Source organism: Helianthus annuus, chromosome 7, assembly GCF_002127325.2.
Source record: "Helianthus annuus cultivar XRQ/B chromosome 7, HanXRQr2.0-SUNRISE, whole genome shotgun sequence".
In the NCBI taxonomy this organism is placed as follows: Eukaryota; Viridiplantae; Streptophyta; class Magnoliopsida; order Asterales; family Asteraceae; genus Helianthus; species Helianthus annuus.
This window is the reverse complement of record NC_035439.2, coordinates 38,968,286-38,995,083: the sequence shown is the minus strand read 5'-3', so window position 1 is coordinate 38,995,083 and position 26,798 is coordinate 38,968,286. Positions and strand designations below refer to the sequence as shown.

Genomic DNA, 26,798 nt, shown 5'->3' with positions numbered 1-26,798 from the left:
AAGTCATGAGAGAAAGTTTAAGAGACCTTTGAAGTATTATCAACGTGATCGAAGCGTATCTCTTGGTGACATCATCAGTTGGGGTTTCTTACCCCAAGTGAATGCTTATGCAATTAGAAGAGAGTGCGGAGTTCAGTATTTTGAACGTTTATATGACATTATGTCATTACCATGGTGGGATGTGGATGAACTACCGAAGGTAAGATGTTTGGATTATCATGTTCGAAAGAATGATGTTGCTATGTGGGGTTACATTACATATGAATCGTTAAAAGAGTTTCGTAAATGGAAGCCACATCATCCTAAGAGAGTGCAGAGGGTTGATCCTGAAACAGGAGCTGTAGAAACTATTTTGAATGTCAAACCGCCAAGAACGATGAAAACGATACCAATGCCTCAGATAGAATAGAATTTTATAAAGGCTTCATAGGTTGGGTGTATAGTTGTATTTCAACCGAAGCTATAATTACTTACAGAGCAGGAGGGGAGATACGAGAGATACATGTTTATGATCCTATGTGGCTTGTAAATTGCTCGGCGAAGGATATCGAATGTCTTTTCATCACCAAGATTCATTATCAACCAGAAGATAAAGATCAAGCGCAGCAGTTTCAACGTGTTGTTGCCCTTTGCTTTCAGAAAGGTATCAATTCTAAGAGTAAATGGAAATCATCTTGGTGGTCGCTTGATGAGAAGATGAAAAGGAAAGCCAAACGTGAACGTCAAAAGCTTGAAGAAAAAAGGGGCACATTTATAAAGATTCAAGCTAAAGAAGAAAATGCAAAGAAGAAAGAGAACGAAATGATAAGAAAGGCGCTAAGCAGGAAGCCTAAGCAACATGAAGAAAAGTTCAGAACTATTTGAAGACCCGAAGACAAGACGAAGACTGCGGCTGTATCCATTTGGAGTTTGTTGGTGCATAATGTCTAAAGCCTGCGTCTTAGTCTTAGTTGTTGAATGTATAGGGTCTAGATGTGTTAATTATGTATTGTATAGGGGTTGAAAGTGTAACTTTGTGTTTATTGGTATCAGAGCCATTGGTTATAGTAAGCTTCGTTTAAATTTTTGAAAAACCAGACTATAACCTTTCTTTTTCAAAAAACTACAATGACACTACACTCCAAAGTGCAAGATTCATCATTCTTATTGCATACACTATGCACATATACTTACTTAGCACTCACTCATGCATTGCATTTCAGATATGTTTAGTTCTCAAAACTCTAGTGGTAAGAAACCAGCAGATACTGATTCACCTTCGCAGCCTCCCAGATCTTTCCCTTGGTCTAGGAGAATCCTACCTGAGAAATGTCTGCTTGAGATACCCACTCATGAGGAGCTTGTTGCGGGTCCTAGAAAGAAACCACGAGAACAAAACGCGAAAGAGGAGACTGTTGGTGCATAATGTCTAAAGCCTGCGTCTTAGTCTCAGTTGTTGAATGTATAGGGTCTAGATGTGTTAATTATGTATTGTATAGAGGTTGAAAGTGTAATTTTGGGTTTGTTATGTAAAGGTTTCGCTTATATGGACATGTCCATAAAAGCGAAACTACTTGTTAAGAGGTTTCGCTCATTTGGACTGTCCACATAAGCGGAACTATCACCCCTATATATACCCAAAGTGTTTTCTCATTTTGCACGTTGATGTCAAAAGTGTAGCCGACCTGCTGACCTTGTATTTTGTGAAAGTTGAATGAGAAAACGGTGTTAAAGTGTACTACTTCTGTTTCTACTACTTTCTTGCTTTGATTCATGCCGATTTTGTATTTCCGCTGCATTTTTGGTTGTTGCTAGCTCCGATTGTCTCAAACGACTGTCAAATACGGTCCTACAGAGACGTCAGAAATTCAGCAACTAAGGGAAAGACAGGCTGTCATGGAGCAGAAACATAAAAATTTGGTCACCTACACCAGAGAACTACATGCACAAGTGAGCAGTATGGGTAATCTTCTGGATCATGCTCGTGACGAAATTCAAGCGCTAAACACAAGACTCACTGATGCGTAAACCATGCTGAGGAGGAAGACGAACAAGAGGAAGAACATAAGGAAGTTCAGGAGGAGGAGCCGGATGAAAGTGACAATGAAGGATCAGTCATCTCCTTTGCCGGTGATGACGTTTCACATCACTATCTATCCCTTTTGCTTTCATATTCCACTTTCTTTAAACTTATAATAATGATTATATTTGTTAATATAACACCTTATTAAGATTAACCACATATATTTCTAAAACCAAATGATTTAAAATATTAGTTATTTATAAAGATGGTAATATTACAAACAAAACATTAAATCTAATTTAACTTTTAATATAGGATTCCAATTATTGTCACGTGTCATTCTCTCCTTCAACCTTACAACTTAGACTTACATCTTATTTTAAAATATTTTAAATCCTTATCCTTGCAAATATAATAAATTTAATTTATGTATGCTAATAACCAGATTAGGATACACTATTTAATTAATATTATTAGAGTGATACAATGTATTTTATTGAAAATTATCGTAAAATAAAAAAGGGGAATTGGCCTGTAATAATCCCACCTAGACCTTATTGGCCATTAATAATCCCACCTTAGAATATTCCCCCCACTAGTCCCACCTTTCATCTATTTTTCCTACAATGGTCTCCCGTTAAAAAAACTTAACGGAGTTAAGCTTTTTTCCAAATTACAAACAGATTTTTAGGGCTTTTGATTAGAACGACGATACGAGTCCATTGATGTAAAACTTGCCTCGAAAGGGTGCTCCAAACGATGAAAACGGCGCTTCAATTCGGGTGTTTAAATTTCCAATTAACCAAAATCAAGTCACTTGGAGCACCATTTCGAAGTAAGTTTTACATCAACGGACTCGTATCATCTGTCACACCCCCAAAATCCACACGCGGAGTATCACCGCTTGGGAGCGTGACTGACCAGGATCAAGCAATCAATCATATCGAACATAGCATTTAATAATAAAAATAGATAATGTAATTCAACAAGACATGATTGATGTTCAAAACCAAACATTTGTTTAAGTAGCGGAAGCATGTAAGTAAACCCAACATAAATAATAATGTAATGTCATAAGTGTTTAAAGAAACAATCACGATCCAAGCCCACAACGACCAGCTCCTCCCTGTGCAAGCTCAATGTACCTAACGACCTGCAAGGCATGTAACAGAGGATCAATAACTAGTTGAGCGAGTTCACAGAAAGTAAATGCGTAATAGTAAGTTCGTTTGTAACAGGTGGCTCTACTGGGCCGTTAGTACGTTCTATTGGTGGGGGCTTCCCATGTTGTATAACCACTAGACTACTCGTAACCATAAGTATCCTTCACAACCGAGGATAGTAGTAAGTATAAATACACGTAGGTTTTACGTGAGTATCCTTCACAACCGAGGATAGTAATAAGTATAAGTACACGTAGGTTTTACGTGAGTATCCTTCACAACCGAGGATAGTAATAAGTATAAGTACACGTAGGTTTTACGTGAGTATCCTTCACAACCGAGGATAGTAATAAGTATAAGTACACGTAGGTTTTACATGAGTATCCTTCACAACTGAGGATAGTAATGAGTATAAGTCTACGTAGGTTTTACGTATGTGTCCTGCACAACCGAGGACAGTGACTAGCATAAGTATGTGTCCTGCACAACCGAGGACAGTGAGTAGCAGAAGTATGTGTCCTGCATAACCGAGGACAGTGAATAGCTTAAGTATGTGTCCTGCACAACCGAGGACAATGGTATGGTAGTCTAGTAGCAGTGTAAGTACAGTTCTATTCAATCTCAATCCTTCAATCCCAATTCCCGTGCCCTGGGAATCCCATGCCTTAGTAAGAGTGTGAACTCACCTTGGTTTGCTCGGTATGCTATGCTCTAGGGTTTATCAAATGTCTAAGTCCGTTACACACGACCTAGGATATGTTGCACATGATACGCTGTAAGTGATTGCGTCAAATTAGGGTTTACAAATCCTTGATATTCATGAAACTGTGTTTCGTGTGATCATTGTGTACATGCTGAGATCACATAGAATGTTCATACATACGAGATCATACAGTTGCCTCCAGTATTATACAATCATATATGGAGTCATACAGTCATATGCAGTAATTACGGTAACATACGGTGCAATTACGGTAACATACGGTAATGTACAGACATCATACAATATGTAGTATTCAATAACATGCATACAGTGGTGATAGAATGATCATATTTCATTCAATATCCACTTGGTTCCATTAACAAGTCAACATACTCGGACTGTATAACTATCCACAAAGCTCGGATCACAATTATATCTAGTAAGAGGTCGGACTACATGTCTACATATAAAAGTCATACTAGTGTGTTATGTAAAATGGTTCGGATAGTAACATATCAAAGGTGTTCGGACTACCCTTGCATCAATGAAGCTCGGACACCTTCTTGCCTCCTTATAAAAGTCGGACAAGGCATGTGTCTTCAAAAACTCGGACCATGTGACTATATATAGTGAAACTCGGACAGAAGGGGTAACACCCCCATCAAAACTCGGACAGTGTTGCTACTTGTCCAAAAAGTCGGACCATGGGGGTGGGGTTAAAGCTCGGATAGCCCCTCCCCCTTTATGCTAAACTCGGACACATAACACAATACAAAAACTCAGACTATTATATGTAAATAAAGTCGGACTCATGAGTTATTCATAAAAGTCGGACTTCACCATCGATTAAAACTGACTTAAGCCTTCTTAATACAAAACTCGGACCATCTAACCCTTTGACAAAGTCGGACCTCCATTTCATGAACCAAACTCGGACAACATATACATGATAAACATCGGCTCACTTTACAATTTCCAAACTTCGGATTATAATGCATATGAAACTCGGATCATGCAACAATTCATGAAACTCAGACAATTACATTCCTTCACATAACTCTGAGAAACGATTTAATCATTCGTTCTTAGCATCACAACAGTTACGTTTTCTATTGTTCAAGCAACCCTAATTTCATTCGCAGTAACCCAAATCAAGATCAGTATTCTAACAAAATAGTCACTTAACGATTAGCAAATGATTACGCAACAGAACATTAACCATTTCACCATAATCAATCATCAATCAATCACAGAATATTATAGGGAAAACTAGGGTTTTCATGAACACCAAATCAAGAATTAAGAATTGATAATAATCAAACAATCAATTAGGGTTTACAAGTATTACAGTAATCAATAAACAATTACCTTGAATGATTCTAGGAAAAGAGAGGAATCAAGAGTGATGAGTGTCTTGTGCCAATGATGATGGTGATGATGATTGCTAGGGGATTAGAGAAAGTACGTGTTTTGGTTTTTGTGAAAATGATTAGTGAAAGGGATTAGGGTTAATTATGGTTTAATTTTCACCAATTACTATATACCCCCTGAATTACTATATTTTACACAAGCACACCATCTCATAACAATTTCACAGTTTCACCACCAAGTTTATGCGTTTGACAAGTCTATCACAATTAACACATAATCATGCATAATCATACAATACACTTCATTGCATCAAAACAAATACCATTCCATAGCAACTAATTACAAATAACTAACTACACAAACAGTTAACGTGCAATAAATGCGAAATAAGAGTCTTGGAAATTCGAGTTGTCACATTATCCCCAACTTGAAAGAAATTTCGTCCCGAAATTTGGTACGCACTCACTGAGGAAGCTAGGTAAGCTGTATTGTTCACTGGTTTTCCTGGGGTGTCACATCATCCCCCCGTTGATTTGGAATTTCGTCCCGAAATTCAGTAGTAGTAGCTTCAGCCTCAGTAATGGTTGCATTGGTTTCGAATAGTTGGGGGTACTTTTCTGTCATCTGATCTTCGCGTTCCCAGGTGTACTCTGGGCCACGTTTGGAGTTCCAACGAACTCGGACAAGAGGGATTCTCTTGTGTTTGAGGACCTTAACATCCCGGTCCATGATTTCAACTGGCTCCTCGACGAACTGCAACCGCTCGTCGATAGTGAGTTCCTTAAAAGGAATTATGAGGGTCTCATCTGACAGGCACTTCTTCAGATTCGACACGTGAAATACATTATGAACTGCACCGAGTTCAGCTGGTAGGTTCAGTCTGTAGGCTACTGGGCCTATTCTTTCAGTGATTTCGAACGGTCCAACATACCGTGGATTGAGTTTGCCTCGTTTACCAAATCGAACCACACCCTTCCAGGGTGAGACTTTGAGTGAAACCCGGTCCCCGACCTGAAATTCCAATGGCTTCCTTCGCTTATCCGCGTAGCTTTTCTGGCGATCGCGAGCTGCCGCCATGCGTTGTCGTATTTGTGCTATTCGTTCAGTAGCGTCAACTACCATTTCTGGACCTTTAATCTGACTATCTCCCACCTCTGCCCAACAGAGAGGTGACCGGCATTTACGTCCGTACAATGCCTCGAATGGAGTGGCTTGTATGCTGGTGTGGTAACTGTTATTGTACGAAAACTCCACTAACGGGAGATGCTTTTTCCCAGCTGTTGCCGAAATCGATAACACATGCCCGAAGCATATCTTCTAGAGTTTGGATCGTGCGCTCAGATTGCCCATCCGTCTGAGAGTGATACGCTGTGCTCATGACTAATCGTGAGCCGAAAGATTTGTGCATCGCTTGCCATAGCTCTGACGTGAATCGTGCATCCCGATCACCCATATAGTATCATTCCCACGCTGGGATTTGGGTAGGCCTGTAACAAAATCCATGGAAATTTCTTCCCATTTCCATTGTGGTATCTTGGGCTACTGAAGTAGGCCCGCTGGTTTCTGATACTCCACTTTGACTTTTGCACACGTCAAACATTTGCCGACGTAAGTAGCGATGTGGGCTTTCATGCTAGGCCACCAGTACGTAGTTCTGATGTCGTGGTACATTTTATCCGACCCTGGATGTACCGAGTAGCGGGACTTGTGAGCTTCGTCCATTACCAGCTCGCGTAAGCCGCCAAAAAGGGGGACCCAAATACGCCCCGTTACATAGTAAGCGTCGTCTTCCTTTTGTTCCATTCGTTGCCTTGAGCCGCGTAAGGCTTCAGCCTTTCCGTTTTTCTGGTTTCAATGCTTCCACCTGAGCATCTCGTATTTGTGCAGAAAGACTGGACTGAATAGTGAGCTGCAAGGCGCGTACACGCCTAGGTAGGGTGTCTTTCCGACTGAGAGCGTCAGCCACAACATTGGCCTTGCCTGGATGGTACTTGATGGCGCATTCGTAATCATTGAGTAACTCGACCCATCTTCGTTGACGCATGTTCAATTCCTTCTGCTTGAAGATATGCTCGAGACTCCTGTGATCAGTGTAAATAGTGCACTTGGTACCGTACAGGTAGTGTCGCCATATCTTAAGCGCGAAAACAACAACTCCCAGCTCTAAATCGTGCGTCGTGTAATTCCGTTCATGAATTTTGAGTTGACGCGAAGCGTAGGCAATAACTTTATCACGTTGCATCAATACACAACCAAGCCCCTGCATCGATGCGTCACAACATACTACGAAATCGTCTGTGCCCTCTGGCAATGAGGGAATAGGTGCGCTGCATAGTCTATCCTTCAAGTATTGGAAAGTGGTTTCCTGGGAATCTCCCCAACGGTAGGTGACACCTTTCTGTGTCAACATAGTAAGCGGTTGTGCGATCTTCGAAAAGTCTTTGATGAATCGTCTATAGTAACCCGCCAAACCCAAGAATTGGCGTATTCCCGTTGGTGTACGCGGTGCAGGCCAGTTCCTGATCGAATCTACCTTGGATGGATCGACATGAATCCCATCCCTGTTCACCACATGACCTAAGCAGTGGACTTCTCGAAGCCAGAAGTCACATTTAGAGAATTTGGCAGACAATTGTTCCTTTCGAAGAAGTTCCAAGATAAGACGTAAGTGCTGCTCGTGTTCCTCCTGACTCTTGGAGTAGATCAGAATGTCGTCGATGAAGACAATGACGAACTTGTCAAGATAGGGTTTGCACACCCTGTTCATAAGAACCATAAAAACGGCGGGCGCGTTCGTAAGCCCAAATGGCATGACAAGGAACTCGTAATGACCATAGCGAGTTCTGAATGCTGTCTTGGAGACGTCCTCATCCCGGACTCTTAGCTGATGATAACCAGACTTTAGATCAATCTTGGAGTAGTAACTCGACCCTTGCATCTGGTCGAATAAGTCGTCAATGCGTGGAAGAGGATAACGGTTCTTCACTGTGACCTTGTTCAGTTCACGGTAATCAATTTCACATCCTGAAGGTGTCATCCTTCTTTTTCACAGATAATTGGTATCCAAGAGTTCTTGTAGCTCCCCAAGGCGAAGAGATAGGTCGGATAAATCCCTTATCCAAGATTTCTTGTAGTTGCGTCGATAGTTCTTCCGGTTCTGGTGGAGCTAAGCGATACGGTGCTCGAGCTATGGGTGCTGCTCCTGGAGCGAGCTCGATTTGGAATTCGACCTGACGATGAGGCGGTAGACCAGGTAAATCTTTAGGAAACACCTGAGGAAAGTCGCGTACAACTGGATGGTCTTCCAACTTCTTTTCTTTCGCTGATGCGTCAGTAACGAGAGCCAAAATTGCGGTGTGGCCCTTCCGCAAACATTTCTGAGCCTTCAAGAAAGAGGTGATGCCAACCACAGCACCACTCTTGTCGCCTTGAACTTCGAGAGGTTCTTGACCAGAACGAGGAATGCGAACAATCTTTTCTTTGCATAGGATTTCTGCTTGCTGTTGCTGCTGGCGATTCCGATTTGCAGGCCGTGGGCTCCTGAATCCTTAGCTTCATGGCCCATCTTGAGACACCTCTGGCAACGCCCCTCGTTGCACTAACCACCATGGTGTCTGTTGCATTAGTTACACATTGGGTGAATTCCCCGATATCCACCCTGCCCCTGACCACCAGAAGTTGGCTGACTCGGCTCTGGTGATCACTATTCTTGCGCTGCTGCTGTGCTTGAGACCGAACGGTAGCTGAACCCTTGCTGGAATACCCATCCCATTTCCGCTTGTTGTCACTAGGAGTAGCGGGAGTAGCAGAAGTGGTAGCGGTAGTAATAGCGCTGATACAACTAGGCAGCCTGTTCTGTTCCACTGCCTGATCCGCGAGGCGATGAGCAAGACGCTGAATGTCTTGGATATTGTCGAGGTTAGCCGATGTAGCATGGCTCTGAATCTCTGAGGCTAGACCCTTGAGGTATAATTCGATACGCTTGCTTGGAGGGTCCACCATGGTTGGACACAAGATGGCCAGTTCGTTCGACCGTTTCGTATAAGCTTCAATTTCTGACCCCGTCATTTTCAAATGGTAAAGCTCTACTTCCAACTTGTGGATGTCATCACGCGTGCAGTATTCCCTTTTAATGCGTTCTTTGAATTCGTTCCAGGGGGTGGCGTTAGCAGCTGCCAACCCTAGTATCCGTACTTGCGCGTTCCACCAAGTTAGCACGATTTCTTCCAAGGTACCAGTGGCGTACTTGACCCTGCGAGCCTCAAGGCATTCACACATCTTGAATACTGACTCGAGCTTCCCAAACCAATGGAGTAGTCCCACTGCTCCTTCTGTGCCACTGAATGTGCTTGGACGACAGTCCATGAAGTTCTTGATTGTGCAGACAAGCTGCTGTGCGTTCTGACCCGTTGCGCGAGAAAGATAGGTCAAGGTTAAGCGCGAGAGTTGGGTCACGAGAGTAGGATCTAACATCCTAGGATAGGTCTGGAATAGCAGGTTATACCTCCTGCTTGTGCGGCTGCAAGCGCCGCAGCAACTTGTTCGTTAGTGAGAGCCGTCAACTGGGCTTGAGTCATGTTAATACGTCCAGACATGATCGAACAGTAAAGGTAGCATAAGTATGAATGGTTCGCGAGTAGTGCGATGACAGAAAAGTGTAGGCACATAGGTGTTCTCAAGCAGTAACAAGTAGTGAGCAAAGTAATGTAAGCATACTACGAGCAAAGTTCTATGCAATTCTAGCATGTAGGCAATAAACATAAACCTTATTACCTAGGATGTCGAGTCTTGCACGTGGAGCGAAGCGTCGTTGTGGATCGTTGAGAGCACTGTTCTGGTTATAGTCTGGTTTTAATAAAAACGTTTTTCCCATATTAAAACCAAGTTCTCTATAACCAATGGCTCTGATACCAATCTGTCACACCCCCAAAATCCACACGCGGAGTATCACCGCTTGGGAGCGTGACTGACCAGGATCAAGCAATCAATCATATCGAACATAGCATTTAATAATAAAAATAGATAATGTAATTCAACAAGACATGATTGATGTTCAAAACCAAACATTTGTTTAAGTAGCGGAAGCATGTAAGTAAACCCAACATAAATAATAATGTAATGTCATAAGTGTTTAAAGAAACAATCACGATCCAAGCCCACAACGACCAGCTCCTCCCTGTGCAAGCTCCATGTACCTAACGACCTGCAAGGCATGTAACAGAGGATCAACAACTAGTTGAGCGAGTTCACAGAAAGTAAATGCGTAATAGTAAGTTCGTTTGTAACAGGTGGCTCTACTAGGCCGTTAGTACGTTCTATTGGTGGGGGCTTCCCATGTTGTATAACCACTAGACTACTCGTAACCATAAGTATCCTTCACAACCGAGGATAGTAGTAAGTATAAATACACGTAGGTTTTACGTGAGTATCCTTCACAACCGAGGATAGTAATAAGTATAAGTACACGTAGGTTTTACGTGAGTATCCTTCACAACCGAGGATAGTAATAAGTATAAGTACACGTAGGTTTTACGTGAGTATCCTTCACAACCGAGGATAGTAATAAGTATAAGTACACGTAGGTTTTACGTGAGTATCCTTCACAACCGAGGATAGTAATGAGTATAAGTCTACGTAGGTTTTACGTATGTGTCCTGCACAACCGAGGACAGTGAGTAGCAGAAGTATGTGTCCTGCACAACCGAGGACAGTGAATAGCTTAAGTATGTGTCCTGCACAACCGAGGACAATGGTATGGTAGTCTAGTAGCAGTGTAAGTACAGTTCTATTCAATCTCAATCCTTCAATCCCAATTCCCGTGCCCTGGGAATCCCATGCCTTAGTAAGAGTGTGAACTCACCTTGGTTTGCTCGGTATGCTATGCTCTAGGGTTTATCAAATGTCTAAGTCCGTTACACACGACCTAGGATATGTTGCACATGATACGGTGTAAGTGATTGCGTCAAATTAGGGTTTACAAATCCTTGATATTCATGAAACTGTGTTTCGTGTGATCATTGTGTACATGCTGAGATCACATAGAATGTTCATACATACGAGATCATACAGTTGCCTCCAGTATTATACAATCATATATGGAGTCATACAGTCATATGCAGTAATTACGGTAACATACGGTGCAATTACGGTAACATACGGTAATGTACAGACATCATACAATATGTAGTATTCAATAACATGCATACAGTGGTGATAGGATGATCATATTTCATTCAATATCCACTTGGTTCCATTAACAAGTCAACATACTCGGACTGTATAACTATCCACAAAGCTCGGATCACAATTATATCTAGTAAGAGGTCGGACTACACGTCTACATATAAAAGTCATTCTAGTGTGTTATGTAAAATGGTTCGGATAGTAACATATCAAAGGTGTTCGGACTACCCTTGCATCAATGAAGCTCGGACACCTTCTTGCCTCCTTATAAAAGTCGGACAAGGCATGTGTCTTCAAAAACTCGGACCATGTGACTATATATAGTGAAACTCGGACAGAAGGGGTAACACCCCCATCAAAACTCGGACAGTGTTGCTACTTGTCCAAAAAGTCGGACCATGGGGGTGGGGTTAAAGCTCGGATAGCCCCTCCCCCTTTATGCTAAACTCGGACACATAACACAATACAAAAACTCGGACTATTATATGTAAATAAAGTCGGACTCATGAGTTATTCATAAAAGTCGGACTTCACCATCGATTAAAACTGACTTAAGCCTTCTTAATACAAAACTCGGACCATCTAACCCTTTGACAAAGTCGGACCTCCATTTCATGAACCAAACTCGGACAACATATACATGATAAACATCGGCTCACTTTACAATTTCCAAACTTCGGATTATAATGCATATGAAACTCGGATCATGCAACAATTCATGAAACTCAGACAATTACATTCCTTCACATAACTCTGAGAAACGATTTAATCATCCGTTCTTAGCATCACAACAGTTACGTTTTCTATTGTTCAAGCAACCCTAATTTCATTCGCAGTAACCCAAATCAAGATCAGTATTCTAACAAAATAGTCACTTAACGATTAGCAAATGATTACGCAACAGAACATTAACCATTTCACCATAATCAATCATCAATCAATCACAGAATATTATAGGAAAAACTAGGGTTTTCATGAACACCAAATCAAGAATTAAGAATTGATAATAATCAAATAATCAATTAGGGTTTACAAGTATTACAGTAATCAATAAACAATTACCTTGAATGATTCTAGGAGAAGAGAGGAATCAAGAGTGATGAGTGTCTTGTGCCAATGATGATGGTGATGATGATTGCTAGGGGATTAGAGAAAGTACGTGTTTTGGTTTTTGTGAAAATGATTAGTGAAAGGGATTAGGGTTAAGTATGGTTTAATTTTCACTAATTACTCTATACCCCCTGAATTACTATATTTTACACAAGCACACCATCTCATAACAATTTCACAGTTTCACCACCAAGTTTATGCGTTTGACAAGTCTATCACAATTAACACATAATCATGCATAATCACACAATACACTTCATTGCATCAAAACAAATACCATTCCATAGCAACTAATTGCAAATAACTAACTACACAAACAGTTAACGTGCAATAAATGCGAAATAAGAGTCTTGGAAATTCGAGTTGTCACATCATCATTCTGATCGAAAGCCCTAAAAATTTGTTTGTAATTTGGAAAAAAGCTTAACTCCGTTAAGTTTTTTTAACGGGAGACCATTGTAGGAAAAATATGTGAAAGGTGGGGCTGGTGGGGGGAATATTCTGATGTGGGATTATTAATGGCCAATAAGGTCTAGGTGGGATTAATACAATAATTAGATCTTTTTTACTTAACCATTCTTATATTAATACTAATCGGAAAAACGCAATAATTAGATTATACTATTATTACACTTTTTTAACTATGTGATCATGATTATATAGAGGTATGATTTACGTTTTTTTTTTTTTTTGATATTTTACGTGTAAAATATACATGTTTGTAACACTTATAAATTAAAAATTATTTAATCATTTTTTTTTTATATTTAATACGTGTAATACATGGATTTATAAGCTAGTGTTGAAGTGAATATTTGTTTTTGTAGACATGCTTGAATCTTTAGGAGTGGAATAATGGATTTTAATAATCCAAACTATTAGCTGTTAACCGGCAACGTGAAATACCCTCACACCTAATAACTTAAAAACGACGCAGCGGAAAAAGAGCCTTAAAAAATTCTTTCTCTATTAGACACATTTCTTACATGAAGGCTCAAATACCGAATGTCAAACATTAACTAAAAGAAATATACAACATTCACTTTCAATTAACACTTTAAGGAGTTACATAATTAAAGCTATGTGACTGTTCTTTTCTGTACAATCCTTGTTCTCGACTCGATCTATGTCTGCTTCTCTTTGATTGTGGTAGAAGAAATCCGTGTAGTACCTGTGGACATCACATACAACTTAACCATTAGTCGTTAACAACATCATACGACATTATTCTCATGTAATTTAATATCAACTATCATTCAACTATCCTGTCGTATTTTCTCATTCCGAGTTCGACTTCGATACCTCATGAACCCGATGTTCTTTTACCTGCATTACATTTCAACTTCAAGGCACACCATAGCAAACATCAATGCCCAAACATAATGAAACCATTCCTGTTGGTGCATATGTCTATTGACTTCGTCTTCTATCGAGTCATGTAACGAGATAGATAGACCAAGACACGTTGTACGAGAAGAACGGGAAACAGGTCTGAACCAGCAGGTTCATGCGACCTGGACATGACTGGTTCGTGCGACCTGGTGTTCTCTATAAATAGGAGGTCTTGGGTATTTCATTTGTAACTTCTGATTCTGGTAGCGAAGCTCTGCCGAAGTGTCGTCAGCTCGTGTAAACAGTTTCAAATCAATACAATCGACAGCTAAAGTGATTCTAAGTGCATATCAAGCTGCTACAACATCAATACGTCTGATTCCACCTTTCGTATTGATCAAGAACTCTTCTGAACGTCTTGTTTGATCGATTCACCGATCCTACAAGTGGTATCAGAGCCCAGGAGGAAGAGTTCTTACAATTCCAGCTTGATTTCTTCAAAAACAACTTTTTTCTACTCATTTTCTACACTTTTTCTTTTAAATTTCAACGCATTTACGGTTAAAATGATCTGAATTTCACATATAACACGTAAAACTGAGTTTTAATCAATCCTTGAACAAATCAGAACCTAATTCAACCTAAAACTTGATAAAATGACCCAAACCGCGTGAAAAACATATCAGATTGTTCGAGAGATTCTCCAAGTCGTGCGGTTTAAACAATCCAGACCGCACAAAGTGATTCAGACCGTTTGAAAATACTTCAGCTCGCACGAGATGGGCCAAGTCGTTTGAAAAGTATGGTCAGGTCGTACGATTTGATCCAGGTCGCTTAAATCAACCCCAGATCATTTGGAAGGGAAACCAGGTCGCACGGGGTGATTGAGAACTCCAGATCACGTGAAATATAGCCTTCGGGTCGTAGGGTGTGCTTAAAAGCATTCTAGGTCGTTTAAAACCAGGTTCCAGTTCGTGTGAAACATCTCCAGGTCGCTTGAAGGTATCTAGTTTGTGAAATTGTTTGTACCGAAACATGAATTCTGAATTTTACAACGCATTTGCTACCGCAGTCACTATGGCTCATAACGTGAACTTAGAGAATGAAATGGGTACCATGCAAAAACCGCCTAAGCTCATGAGTATCGAGGAGTATAGTGGATGGGAGGAACGTTTTGAAAATTGGCTTCAAGCTAATCATTTAGAAGCGTGGGAATGTGTTGTAGAACGATATGTTAGACCGATTGGTGAATACAAAGAGATTGTTGCTATTAAAGATTTAGACGATAACGAGAGAAAGAAATACAAAAGTGAAAAGATGATGATCAGTATATTGCAACAAGCCATTAAGGAAGATATCTTGATCTTATTGCAACACAACAGAAGTGCACACTCAATGTGGAAAGCACTAAAAACAAAGTTTGTTGGAAGTTTAGACATGATCAAGAACAAAAAATCACTTTTGAAGAAATAATTTGTTGGTGCATTTCATCTGTTGACTTCGTCTTGGATCGAGTCATAGTGTTAGAATGTTAGATCAGGGCACGTGTTACGAGAAAATAGGATAGTGTATAGGTGTTTTATGTTAGGTTCGCTTATAGGGACTTAAACAAGTTCGCTTATGTGTCAAAAGTGGGGTTCGCTTATATGATCATTGTGGGTTCGCTTTTGTGGTCTTGTTCCTTGGAGCAAACCAGCAACCCCTATATATAGTCCCATTAGCGGATCATTTGTAACTTTGGATGAAACTCGTACCGAAGTGCTGCCGGATCGAGAACTGCTTGTAATCTGTTATATCTTAATGCATTAGAGTGTTTAAAGTGATATTCTAGCTGTTCCTGAATCAAATACTTGTTTTCCGCACCTGTATTTGATAGAATTACCTCTGAACGACTCGTTCGGGTCGCCAAACGATCCTACAAGTGGTATCAGAGCTTTAGGAGGAGGAGTTCTACAGAGAATAGCTGAGATTCTTCAAAATTTCTGTATTCTACACCTTCTTTTTCTGTTTCAAACATTTCCAACGGTCAGAATTAGCTCAAAATCTCAGGGATTGTGCGCAACTACACAGAGACAAACCCTTGAAAGTTTGGTTTCAAAATTAGAAGGAAAAATGGGTCAAATTGATGTCCGAATGTGGTCCGCTTTTCTGGACATGTCTTAGGTCCGCTCCTGTGCACACTCTAGGTCCGCTCGTAATGACAGTTTCAACCAGGTTCGCTCGAAAGTTCTTGTCTGGTTCGCTTATAGACACATACTGATTTAGATCCGCTCCAAAGCTTCTGCTGGTCCGCTTTTGTGTTCAATCTTCAGTCTGGTTCGCTTTTACAGACAGAGTCTGGTTTGCTCGTGTGTAACTTTCTGGTCCGCATTAGCATACAACAAACAGTCTGGTCCGCTCATTTGTCTTCTGGTAGATCCGCTCAAGTGAACTAACTTGGTTCGCTTTTGTGTGCTGTTCAACATTCTGGTTCGCTTATAAGACTGTGGTGAATATTTTTGAAAAATTTGAAAATGGACGAAGAATTCTTCAACGCATTCGCTACCCCGGTAACCCCAATCACTTTGGCGCAAAATACGATGCTCGAGAACGAAACGGGCACGATGCAAAAACCACCAAGACTCATGAACATTGAAGAGTATAAGGGTTGGGAAGGTCGGTTTGAGAACTGGGTACAAGCAAATTATCTTGATGCTTGGGAATGCGTGGAGACAAAGTATGTTCGACCTTTGAATGACGATGAAGAACCTGTTCCAATCAAAGATCTTTCTGCTGACGCTAGGAAGAAGTACAAAGATGAGAAAATGATGCTTAGTCTTCTTCAACAGGCAGTGAAGGAAGATATCATGGTCCTTCTACAGCATAATGGAACTTCGTATTCGATCTGGAAAGCGTTACGGTCGAAGTTTAGAGGAAGTGAGGAGATGGTAAAGAGCAAGAAATCACTTCTAAAGAAAGAATTTGATTTGTTTCGAGGGTTGAAGAATGAGAGTACGAGAGAGATTATTGAACGTTATTGTAATCTGCTTGCAAATATGAAAAGGTTAAGTATTGAGAAGAGTACTGATGAGCTAATTGAGAAGCTTGCTGATGCATTGCCTTATGAGACGTGGGGCACATACTTGATGATGCTCAGAAACAAGAAAGGTTTTAGCAACCTGACGCTTAGTAAGTTCATCGAAAAGATAGAGGCTCAGGAGATGGAACAGAGAAAAGTGATCAGAATGAAAGATTTCGATGGTGAACAGGACATCGGGCTGTATTATAAGGCTGGGGTTAATGAGAAGAAATCTTCAAATTTATCTCCTAAGGTTGAGACTGCCTACAGCGCCAAGAATTCATCTGGAAGTCCATCATCGGGGTCCAACAGCAAAACCAGCTTTACTTCATTTTCATCATATGATCCAAACATCTCTGCAACTAAAAATGGAAGAAAATTACAGTGCAACATAGTGTTAAATCTTGAAAACGATCAAGATTATTCTGAGGAAGTTGCCAAAAACCAAATGTCTTTATTAGGAATGGTTTTGGAATCTTACACTTGTTTTGTTGCAGGTCGTATCGGCAATCCAATGCTAACTAAAGAAGATTACGACCATATAGATGCAGAAGAAATGGAGCTGATGGACATAAAGTGGTGTCTTGCTAGTGTTTTACGGAGAGCTGAGAAATTCAAACAAATCACGGGGAGAGATGATCTTCGTGATGCGAATGTCTCTACTTTAGGTTTCGATAAATCTAAAGTCACTTGTTTTCAGTGCAGGGAAAAAGGACACTTCAAGAGAGAGTGCACAAACCGAGAAGCAAGTGGAGCTAAAAATCCGTTCAACAACAACAACGATTACTATCGAAAAGCCATCTATCACCAAGTTGGTCAATCATCTCAACAAACACATCAAGCTCAAACTGCACATGGAAGAGATGTGATAGAAGATTCAGGAAAAAGAGCATGTATGGTTAATGAAGACGGAAAGCAGTCATTTAGCTGGGATAAATATATTACAGATAATGGAAAAGCTTGTTTGATTGATCAAGAAGATGAAAAGCTAGCAGAGGGTTTTAGCTGGGCAAATTTCACTTGGGATGATTATATTCCTGATCAAACTACAGCTTACACTGCTTTTACGGCAAAGGTTGTAGATGATAGTGATGATGATACGGAATATTGGGCAAGAAAATATAAAGAAGATATAAAGCTGCTTGCTGAAAGTGATAGTGAAGATGAAAAAGTCAAGAAGAAAAAGAAAAAGATCAAGACACCGGTGAGCAGTGATGATGAAGAGGTTCCGGTGGTAAGAAGACAAAAGGTGAAAGAAGTTCCAAAATTCAAAGTTGATGAAGAAGTTGATGCGAAAAAGATTCCGGTGAAGTGTGAAAACTGTGAAGCTGTAAAGAAGCAGAACAACACTTTGATTTACAACTTGAACAGTTTGAAGGAGTCTTATGATGTGCTGAATAAGACGATGAATCGGTACAATCAAACGAGTGAAGAACAAGCTGTAGCAATGAAGACTCTTCAGGGAGCGTTTATGACGGAGCAGAAATTTGTAAACAACTACATTGAGAAGTGTGCTGCTTTAGAACAAAAGCTTGAGCTGCAAAGAATTGAAACGGAGAGAGTTAATCGTTTATTAAAAAGTTACTCATGTACTTCCTATGTTATTGACAGGATTTATCTGACGGTTGAGAGCATGAAGGTATGGGAAGACGATGAGGTAACTAAAGAGAAAGCAGCTGAAGTTAGTGTTGAGGAAAAGATTGCTGACAAGAAGAAGAGTGACAAGAAAAAGGATACTAAAAAGATGACATCTGGTAAGAAGCAAGGTGTAAGTTATAACAAGTGTCCACCCCCGTTGGAAAATGGATATTTGCCTAGATATCCAAATGATGAAAGAGTCAAAAAGGCCACAAATTTACAGTGGGAGTCAGAGTCGTCAGTAAATCTTCCAGAAAATATTGATGTTGTATTTACATCATCTGACACTGATCAACAGTCTCAATTGATGAAGAAAGTCGTGGATCATGTGTTAGAGAGTGATGATGTTGAAGAGTCAAAGTCTGGGTCATGCACACAGAGTCAAACAGAAAAACAGGGCAAATTTGTTTATGATAGAAAGTTTCTGTTATCAAAATCTAATTTGGATGATGGATTGTTTAAAGTTGCTTACACTTTGAATGATTCTGACAAATTATATTCTGATGAAGAATTTCCAATAAGAGGTGTTAAAACTGAATTGATAAATAAGGTTTTCGTACTCACAGAAATTAATATTTCTGAAATAAAAGGCTTATGTCTTAATGAAAAACCAAGATATTACACCTCAAGAGTTCAACAGAGATTAAACAAGAAAAAGAGTTACAGTTCTGGTTCAGATTTCCAAAAGAGATCAAACCATAACGGTAATTTCAAAAAGAATGGTTTAGGGTTTATTCCTACAGAAAAACAGAAAAATGAAAAATCTGTTCGTGATTTTAAATCCAAAATGTCATTTGTTTCAGGTACATCAACTGATGAAGAAGAAAAGACAAACTTCTGGAAAGAATCAAACAGTGAGTTTCTAACGTAGAAGCAAGTTGAGTTGAAGAAGATAGCTAAGTAGAAGAGAGACTCGAGAACCTGTTTCAAGTGCAACAATGTTGGACATATTGCCAAAGATTGTTCTAAGGCGATACAATCAAAACAGGGAGTATCTCGTAAACTCAAAGAACAAGTGGTTGAGTTTGAGCCACTAATTGATCGAACCAAACTGTTTAATAATTCTATTTTTGAAATTGGTGAGAGTTCGAATAAGTTTTACAAGAAGAAAGCCAAATCTGACAACCAGAAATGGGTTGTTAAGAAGGTCGGTGAAAGCTCTAGCGATGATTCTGATGGATCAAAATCAGAGGAGCTATCTTCGGGCGATGAAACTGATTCCACAAAGTCAGTTGAGCCACAAGTTGTTTCAAAATGTGAAGCTGATGTAAAAGTTGAAAAATCAGTTCCGATTGTTAATGATGAGGAGTTTCCATTACTTCGGGCTGAGAATTATAAAAAGAAAATTGGTAAAGTTGAAATTTCTAACCAATTTTATCATGATGAACAGGAATTTGATGCTGAGAAGGTCTTTAACCCCAAGGTAAAACACATCTTTGGCAAGATGATTGATGGAAAAGTCAAAGGTGTTAAGGAATTTTATGAGAAGAAAACAACGAAAGAAAAGGTTGAACCATCCCTGGTTTGTGACTGGGATGGTACATATTATGAACAGTAAGTCTCAGGACTTGCCGGAGCTCCCAGGTTGGTAAGCGTGGAGCATGAATCGGCATCTTTCTTGAATTTTATTCGGTAACGTCAATCATACAAACGGTAAAGAGGTTTGTTTATGTTTGTTGGTTATAATTACAAGTGGTTAGATGATTTGATTACATATGGTAAATCAAGGATATTAATTTGTACTTGTATTTTCCTACTTCTGGTTGGAAGACAAGATGATGAACCACATCCCCGAACATTTGTTTGATAAATCTACAAGTGGTAAAATCAATCAAACTTATTTTCCGGAAAAACCATTTTGATAAAACAAACTTAAGTGTTTTGAAATATAAATGGGAAAATAGTTTGTTGATAGGTGGAGTTCTGATTGTTTATGCCTAGTGAATGGCGATTTGAGGTGATTTATATCGGTTGTCATGTTTCTGTACAGTTTGTTTTCATATTTTCATTAATGTGTTTGCATTTTAGGGGGAGTAAGAAAATTTCAGAAAATCCAAAAACATTAGAAAATTTGAAAAAGTCAAAAACATGATAAAATCAAAAATGAGTTTTGTTGTGAAAAAGAGGAAATGATAGTACATCAGTGGACTATCATAACATGCTAAAGAATTGGAAAGTCAAAATGTGATAAACAATCTTACTGCGGATGTGTCAGTAGATTTTCGCACATTTAGTAAATTGAAACGAGATATAAACCTAAATCAAATTTGCTTGATTTGTGGGTAACTATTCTTGAATATATGGGTAACCCCCGAAATCTTGTTTGAAAGGTCCCGTATTCTGAGATACTAGGTCTTTATACTCAGTGATATCTGGGGTATTATCCCGGGACTTCTGCTGAATGGAAGTTCTGACCTAGTCCCCGGATAATACTTTCAGCAAATGCTTGAAAAAGCGCCGCCCTCAGCAAATCGATGAAACAATTAAATTGATAGTCATTGTTGTTGTAAAAAAGACCCTCTAAAGGGGACCCACCAAAAGTCGAGCCGTCATCTCTCTGCTGAACGGAAGTTCTGACCTGAGCTCTCACGGTTTCGCATCTACCCCTTTACAGATATCATCTGTGGTGTACTCACATGTAAGACTGAATATTTGGGATCTGGATACAGGAGTATATTCAAGTGGAGTGATACATAATTAAGTTTAAGTCTCTAAAACATTAATATCATATCTCGAATCAATTGAAGTCTGTGTGAAAATTTAAGTGGACAAACATACTGACAATCTAGGTAAATTGTTTAGAACTGAAAATGTTTAAAGCTTAACGGTGTTAGTGATATGTCTCAAAACTGATATGATCCTCTTGCACAAGCTCACAAAAATATTGTATGTAAATAGTTTATATCTGCATTTTCATTTTCTTTCAGAAAAATCCAAAAAGAGTTTTGATGTGTTTTAGCATAAATTTTTGAAAAGTCAAAAAGATTTTTGACAACTGATATTGAAAAGCTGATTTTCAAAATTCAAAGTGCTAAACATGATGAACGTTTGGTTTGGGTGATTGTGTTTGAAACAAAATATGTCACAATTTCAAGTTGGTTCATCACAATTGAGAGGGAGTCTGAGTTGGTGCATGTTTATATGCTTAAATGTTGTCATAAATCTTATGTTTGTGGTAGAGTTTATGCAGGAAGGTCAACATCTGAGAGAGAATATGTAACATTTGAGGGGGAGTACAAGTTGGACTTGATAAGCTCAAAAGTTGTCAATCTCATTGTGAGGGGGAGTCTGTTGATGAGAAGAGAAAGAGATGAAGATAGAGAGAAAAGCCCAGTGGCTAGTCAAGATAGAAGATGTGAAGACACAACAGTGTGGTATGACTCGATGGCACTCCGTCAACATCTGAGGGGGAGTCTGTTGGTGCATTTCATCTGTTGACTTCGTCTTGGATCGAGTCATAGTGTTAGAATGTTAGATCAGGGCACGTGTTACGAGAAAATAGGATATTGTATAGGTGTTTTATGTTAGGTTCGCTTATAGGGACTTAAACAGGTTCGCTTATGTGTCAAAAGTGGGGTTCGCTTATATGATCATTGTGGGTTCACTTTTGTGGTCTTGTTCCTTGGAGCGAATCAGCAACCCGTATATATAGTCCCGTTAGCGGATCATTTGTAACGTTGGATGAAACTCGTACCGAAGTGCTGCCGGATCGAGAACTGCTTGTAATCTGTTATATCTTAATGCATTAGAGTGTTTAAAGTGATATTCTAGCTGTTCCTGAATCAAATACTTGTTTTCCGCACCTGTATTTGATAGAATTACCTCTGAACGACTCGTTCGGGTCGCCAAACGATCCTACAGAATTTGATCTATTTCATGGATTGAAAACTGAAAACACCAAAATGATTATAGAAAGATATTGTAATTTGGTGGTTAACATGAAGCGATTGGATATCAAGAAAGATAGAGAAGAATGGGTTGAAAAGTTGGCCGATGCGTTACCACAAGATGTTTGGGGCGCGTATCTTATGATTCTAAAAAATAATGGTGAATTTGCGAATCTATCTTTGAGCAAATTTATTGAAAAACTCGAAGTTCAAGAGATGGAACAACGGAAAGTGGCGAAAATGAAGAATTCTAATGGTGAACAAAAGAAATTGGTCTATACTACAAAGGAAGTACGATTTATAAGACCAACATTGCACCAAAGATCGAAACTGCATTTAATGCAAACAGTTCTTCTGGAGGGTCATCTCAAGGATCAGACAACAATACTGGATTCTCTTCATATCCATCATTTGATCCAAATTTTTCAGCAACCAACTCTAAACCGCAAAGCTCATACAACAATAATGGCCAAGTACTACAATGCAACATTGCATTAAATATTCAGAATGGTCAGAATTTCTCGGAAGAGGTAGCCAAAGGTCATATGTCTTTATTGGTGACCGTATTAGAATCTTATGAAAGTTTGGTAGCCGGAAGGATTGGTAGTTCAATGTTGACCAAAGAGAATTATGATCAGATTGATGCTGAAGAGATGGAACTAATGGATATAAAGTGGTTTATGGCTAGTGTGTTGAGAAGAGCTGAGAAGTTTAAACAGATCACTGGAAGAGATGATTTTCGTGATGCTAGAACTTCACCTTTAGGTTTTGATAAATCTAAAGTTACTTGTTTTCGTTGCAGGGAGAAGGGGCACTTTAAGCGAGAATGCACAAATCGCGAAGCAAGTGGAGCTCAAAATCCATTCGGCAACAATGATTAACATCGAAAAGCGATTTATCATCAAACTGCTCTACAGCCGCATCAACAACAATCGCCACAAACTTCACATGCTAGGAAGGATCTGACCGAAGAGCCATCAAAGAAAGCTTATCTAGTTCATCAAGAAGATGAAAGAATCCCAGAAGGTTTTAATTGGGATCATTATGATCCTAACAGAACTTCAGATTCTAAAGCATTTGTTGCTCAAATTTTTGAAGATTCAACTGCTGAAGATGAAATAGTGTATGCTTATTACGAATCTCAGCAATTTAGTCCTAAAAAGAAAGAAGAAGAACCAGTTTCAACAGAAGAGGCTTCACAAAAAGCACCAATCTTTGATCACTCATTAGATGAAGAGAGTGATGATGACAATAAAGAAATTCGAAAACTTGAATATTATAAAAGAGAATTTTCACCTGATAGATATAATTTGTATTTTGCAGGTAAAATGGAAGAGATCAAAGAAAGACAAGCTGCGAAAAAGAAGAATCATAACGCAGCAACTGTTGTAGAAAAGGTCAAACCTGAGGAAAATGTTCGAGTAATAAAGAAACAGGTTAAAGAAATTCCAGCTATCAAGGTTGAGAAGGAAGCCGATACTGAAAAGATACCTGAGAAGTGTGACAATTTTGATACTGTGAAAAGGCACAACAATAAATTGATTCATAACATGAACAAACTGAAAGAATCTTATGATGTTTTAAACAAAGCTATGAATCAATATAGCAAGTTAAGCAATGAACAAGAGATAGCTATGAAGACACTCAATGGAGCGTTCATGACGAAGTAGAAAATCATCAATCAGTACATTGAGAAATGTGTTGAACTTGAACAAAAATAGGAAACCCAGAGGATAGAAACTGAGAGGGTAAACAGGTTATCGAAAAGTTACTCATGGGCTTCTTACGTGATTGACAGGATTTACCCTACAGTAGAAGGCATGGAAGCGTTTGAAGAGAAGAAGTCTGAAGTAAAAAATACTGGTAAGAAACATAGTACCAATTATACAAGGTGTCCTCCTCCGCTTGAAGAAGTATAATCTCCTTGAAATCCTAATTTAGAAAGAGTCAAAAAGGCAACAAAGTTAAAGTGGGAATCTGAACCTTCAGATGGATTGCCAGACACCATTGATGTAACATTCACATCGTCTGACACGGATCATGAGTCTGAGTTAATAAAGAAAGTGGTCGATCAGGTGTTAGATAAAGATGAAACCGAGGAGTCAAAGTCAAAGTCTTACACTTCAAGTCCAACAGTTGAAAAGGGAAAAAGGGTTTACAATAATGATTTTCTGATATCAAAAAAAAATTTGAATGACGAAACATTCAAAGTAGCATATACTTTGAATGACTCCGACAAATTATATTCTGATGAAGAATTTCCAATAAGAGGTGTTAAAACTGAAATGATTAACAAGGTTTTCAAATTAATAGAAATTAATATTTCTAAAATAAAAGATGTAAATCTTACTGAAAAACCTAAAAAATACACTTCAAGAGTTCAACAAAGGTTAAACAAGAAAAAGGGTTACAGTTCTGGTTCTGGTTATCAAAAGAAACCAAACCATAACAGTAATTTCAAAAAGAAAGGATTAGGTTTTATTCCACGTGAAAATCATAAAAATGAGAAAATTTATAAACCAAAAACTAAATTTGTTTCAGGAACATCTTCTGAAGAAGAAAAAGAGAATCTGTTCAGAAAGCAGACGAACAAAGAACCTTGCAAAGAAGCAAGAGGGAATGAAGAATGATGTTGCTAAGAAGAAGGAAATGAGAACCTGTTATCAATGTAATAAAGTTGGGCACATTGCATGGAACTGTCCAAAGGCAACCCAAACAAAACAGGGAGTCTCTGAAAACTTGAAAGAAAAGTTGGTTGATAATGAACCACCAACCGAACAATTTAAAGTGTTCAAAAATTCAAAATTTGAGGTTGGTGAGACTTCAAAACGTTTCTACAAAAGAAGAGTGAATCTGAACAATCACAAGTGGGTTGTTAAGAAATTAGAAACACTTTCTGGCGATGAATCTGACTCGTCAAAGTCAGAGGAGCCACCAGTTGAGCTAAAAAGTGATAATTCCGTTCCGACAATGGATGATGCAAATTTTCCACCATTGTTAAACGGAAACTTAAAGCAAAAAATGGCAAAGTTGAGATTTCAAATCAATTTTTTTCTGAAAAGAAAGAATTTAATGTTGAAAAAGCCTTTAACCCTAAAGTTCTAAATATTTTTGGAAAAATGGTTGACGGGAAGGTCAAAGGGGTAAAGGAATTTTATGAAAAGAATAAGAAAGGAAAGAAACCGAGTGATGATGACTCGGAATCACCCAAGGACCGCCAGGCTTGGGTGAATCTCTTTAACTGAAAATCCTGACTTGCCGGATCTTCCAAGTTGGTAATCGTGGAGCATGATCGACATCATTCTTGTAAAATGTTTTTGTGAAAAACCTACAAGTGATAGTGTTTTTACAAGTGGTTAAAAGAAAAAAAAAGGATTCATTCATAAGCTGTGGAAGAACAAAATGATGAATTAAACCCCATAATGTGTGAAATCAACAAAACTAATTTTCCGCAAAAACCATTTTGATTAAAATAAACTTAAGTGTTTTGAAATCATAATGGGAAAATAGTTTGTTGTCAGGGGGAGTTCTGATTGTCTAAGCCAAGAGAATGGAGAATTGAAGCAATTCACATTAGTTGGTCATTTTATTTGTACAGTTTATTGCGTTTATTTTCAAATATTCCTTGAAAATCAAAAACTGAAACATATTTTTGATTTTAGGGGGAGTAAAAAATTTAGAAATTTTGAAAATTTGAAAAATCCAAAAACATGATAAAATCTAAAAAAAGCCAATAACATCGAAAAATCAAAAATGAGTTTTGTTGTGAAAAAGAGGAAATGATAGTACATCAGTGGACAATCACAACACGCTAAAAAATTGGAAAGATAAATATGTGATAAAAGGTCTCACTGATGATATGCCAGTAGGTTTTTACATGCATAGTAGATTGTTTTCGAGATATGTAGGATCGTATATCGACCTAGATGAGTCGTTCAGAGGCGTTTTCGTCAATTACAGGTGCGGAAAACAAGTAATCAACGTAGGAATAGCTCGTAATTCACTTTAAACTCTTTCTGTATTGATTTTACAATGATTACAATCAGTTCTCGATCCGGCAGCACTTCGGTACGAGATTCGACACACACACACTAACTGGATCGCTTATCAGACTATTTATACATGTATGGGTTCGCTTATTGGACAGGCCCAATAAGCGAACCACTCGAGCGAACCAGACTTTAACCACTCGAGCGAACCTGAACATTGACATTCGAGCGGACCTGACCACTAATGTCCGTTCGAGCGAACCGACTATACAATTGGACCTATAAGCGAACCAACTAGTCCAATTCTATACAAATTCACTTTTTCTCGTATTTCGTGCCCAGATCTAACATTCTGAGACTAT

General features: G+C 38.9%; 1 protein-coding gene across 1 annotated transcript; it reads left to right on the top strand.

Annotated features, from left to right (window-relative positions):
- Window positions 1-18,555: 18,555 nt before the first annotated feature.
- LOC110897640 (triadin-like) lies at window positions 18,556-24,366 on the top strand. Its single transcript, XM_022144413.1, has 3 exons — window positions 18,556-18,690; window positions 23,365-23,964; window positions 24,169-24,366. The coding sequence occupies exons 1-3, from the start codon at window positions 18,556-18,558 to the stop codon at window positions 24,364-24,366; spliced, it is 933 nt and encodes a 310-aa protein (XP_022000105.1).
- The last annotated feature ends 2,432 nt before the right edge of the window (window positions 24,367-26,798 follow it).

Coding starts and splice junctions, on each gene's coding strand:
- LOC110897640 (XM_022144413.1), top strand. CDS start 18,556: ATGAAGGTATGGGAAGACGATGAGGTAACTAAAGAGAAAGCAGCTGAA. Junction 18,691..23,364: donor CATCTGGTAAGAAGCAAGGT/GTAAGTTATAAC, acceptor ACTGCTCTACAG/CCGCATCAACAACAATCGCC. Junction 23,965..24,168: donor AGTGTGACAATTTTGATACT/GTGAAAAGGCAC, acceptor GAACAAAAATAG/GAAACCCAGAGGATAGAAAC.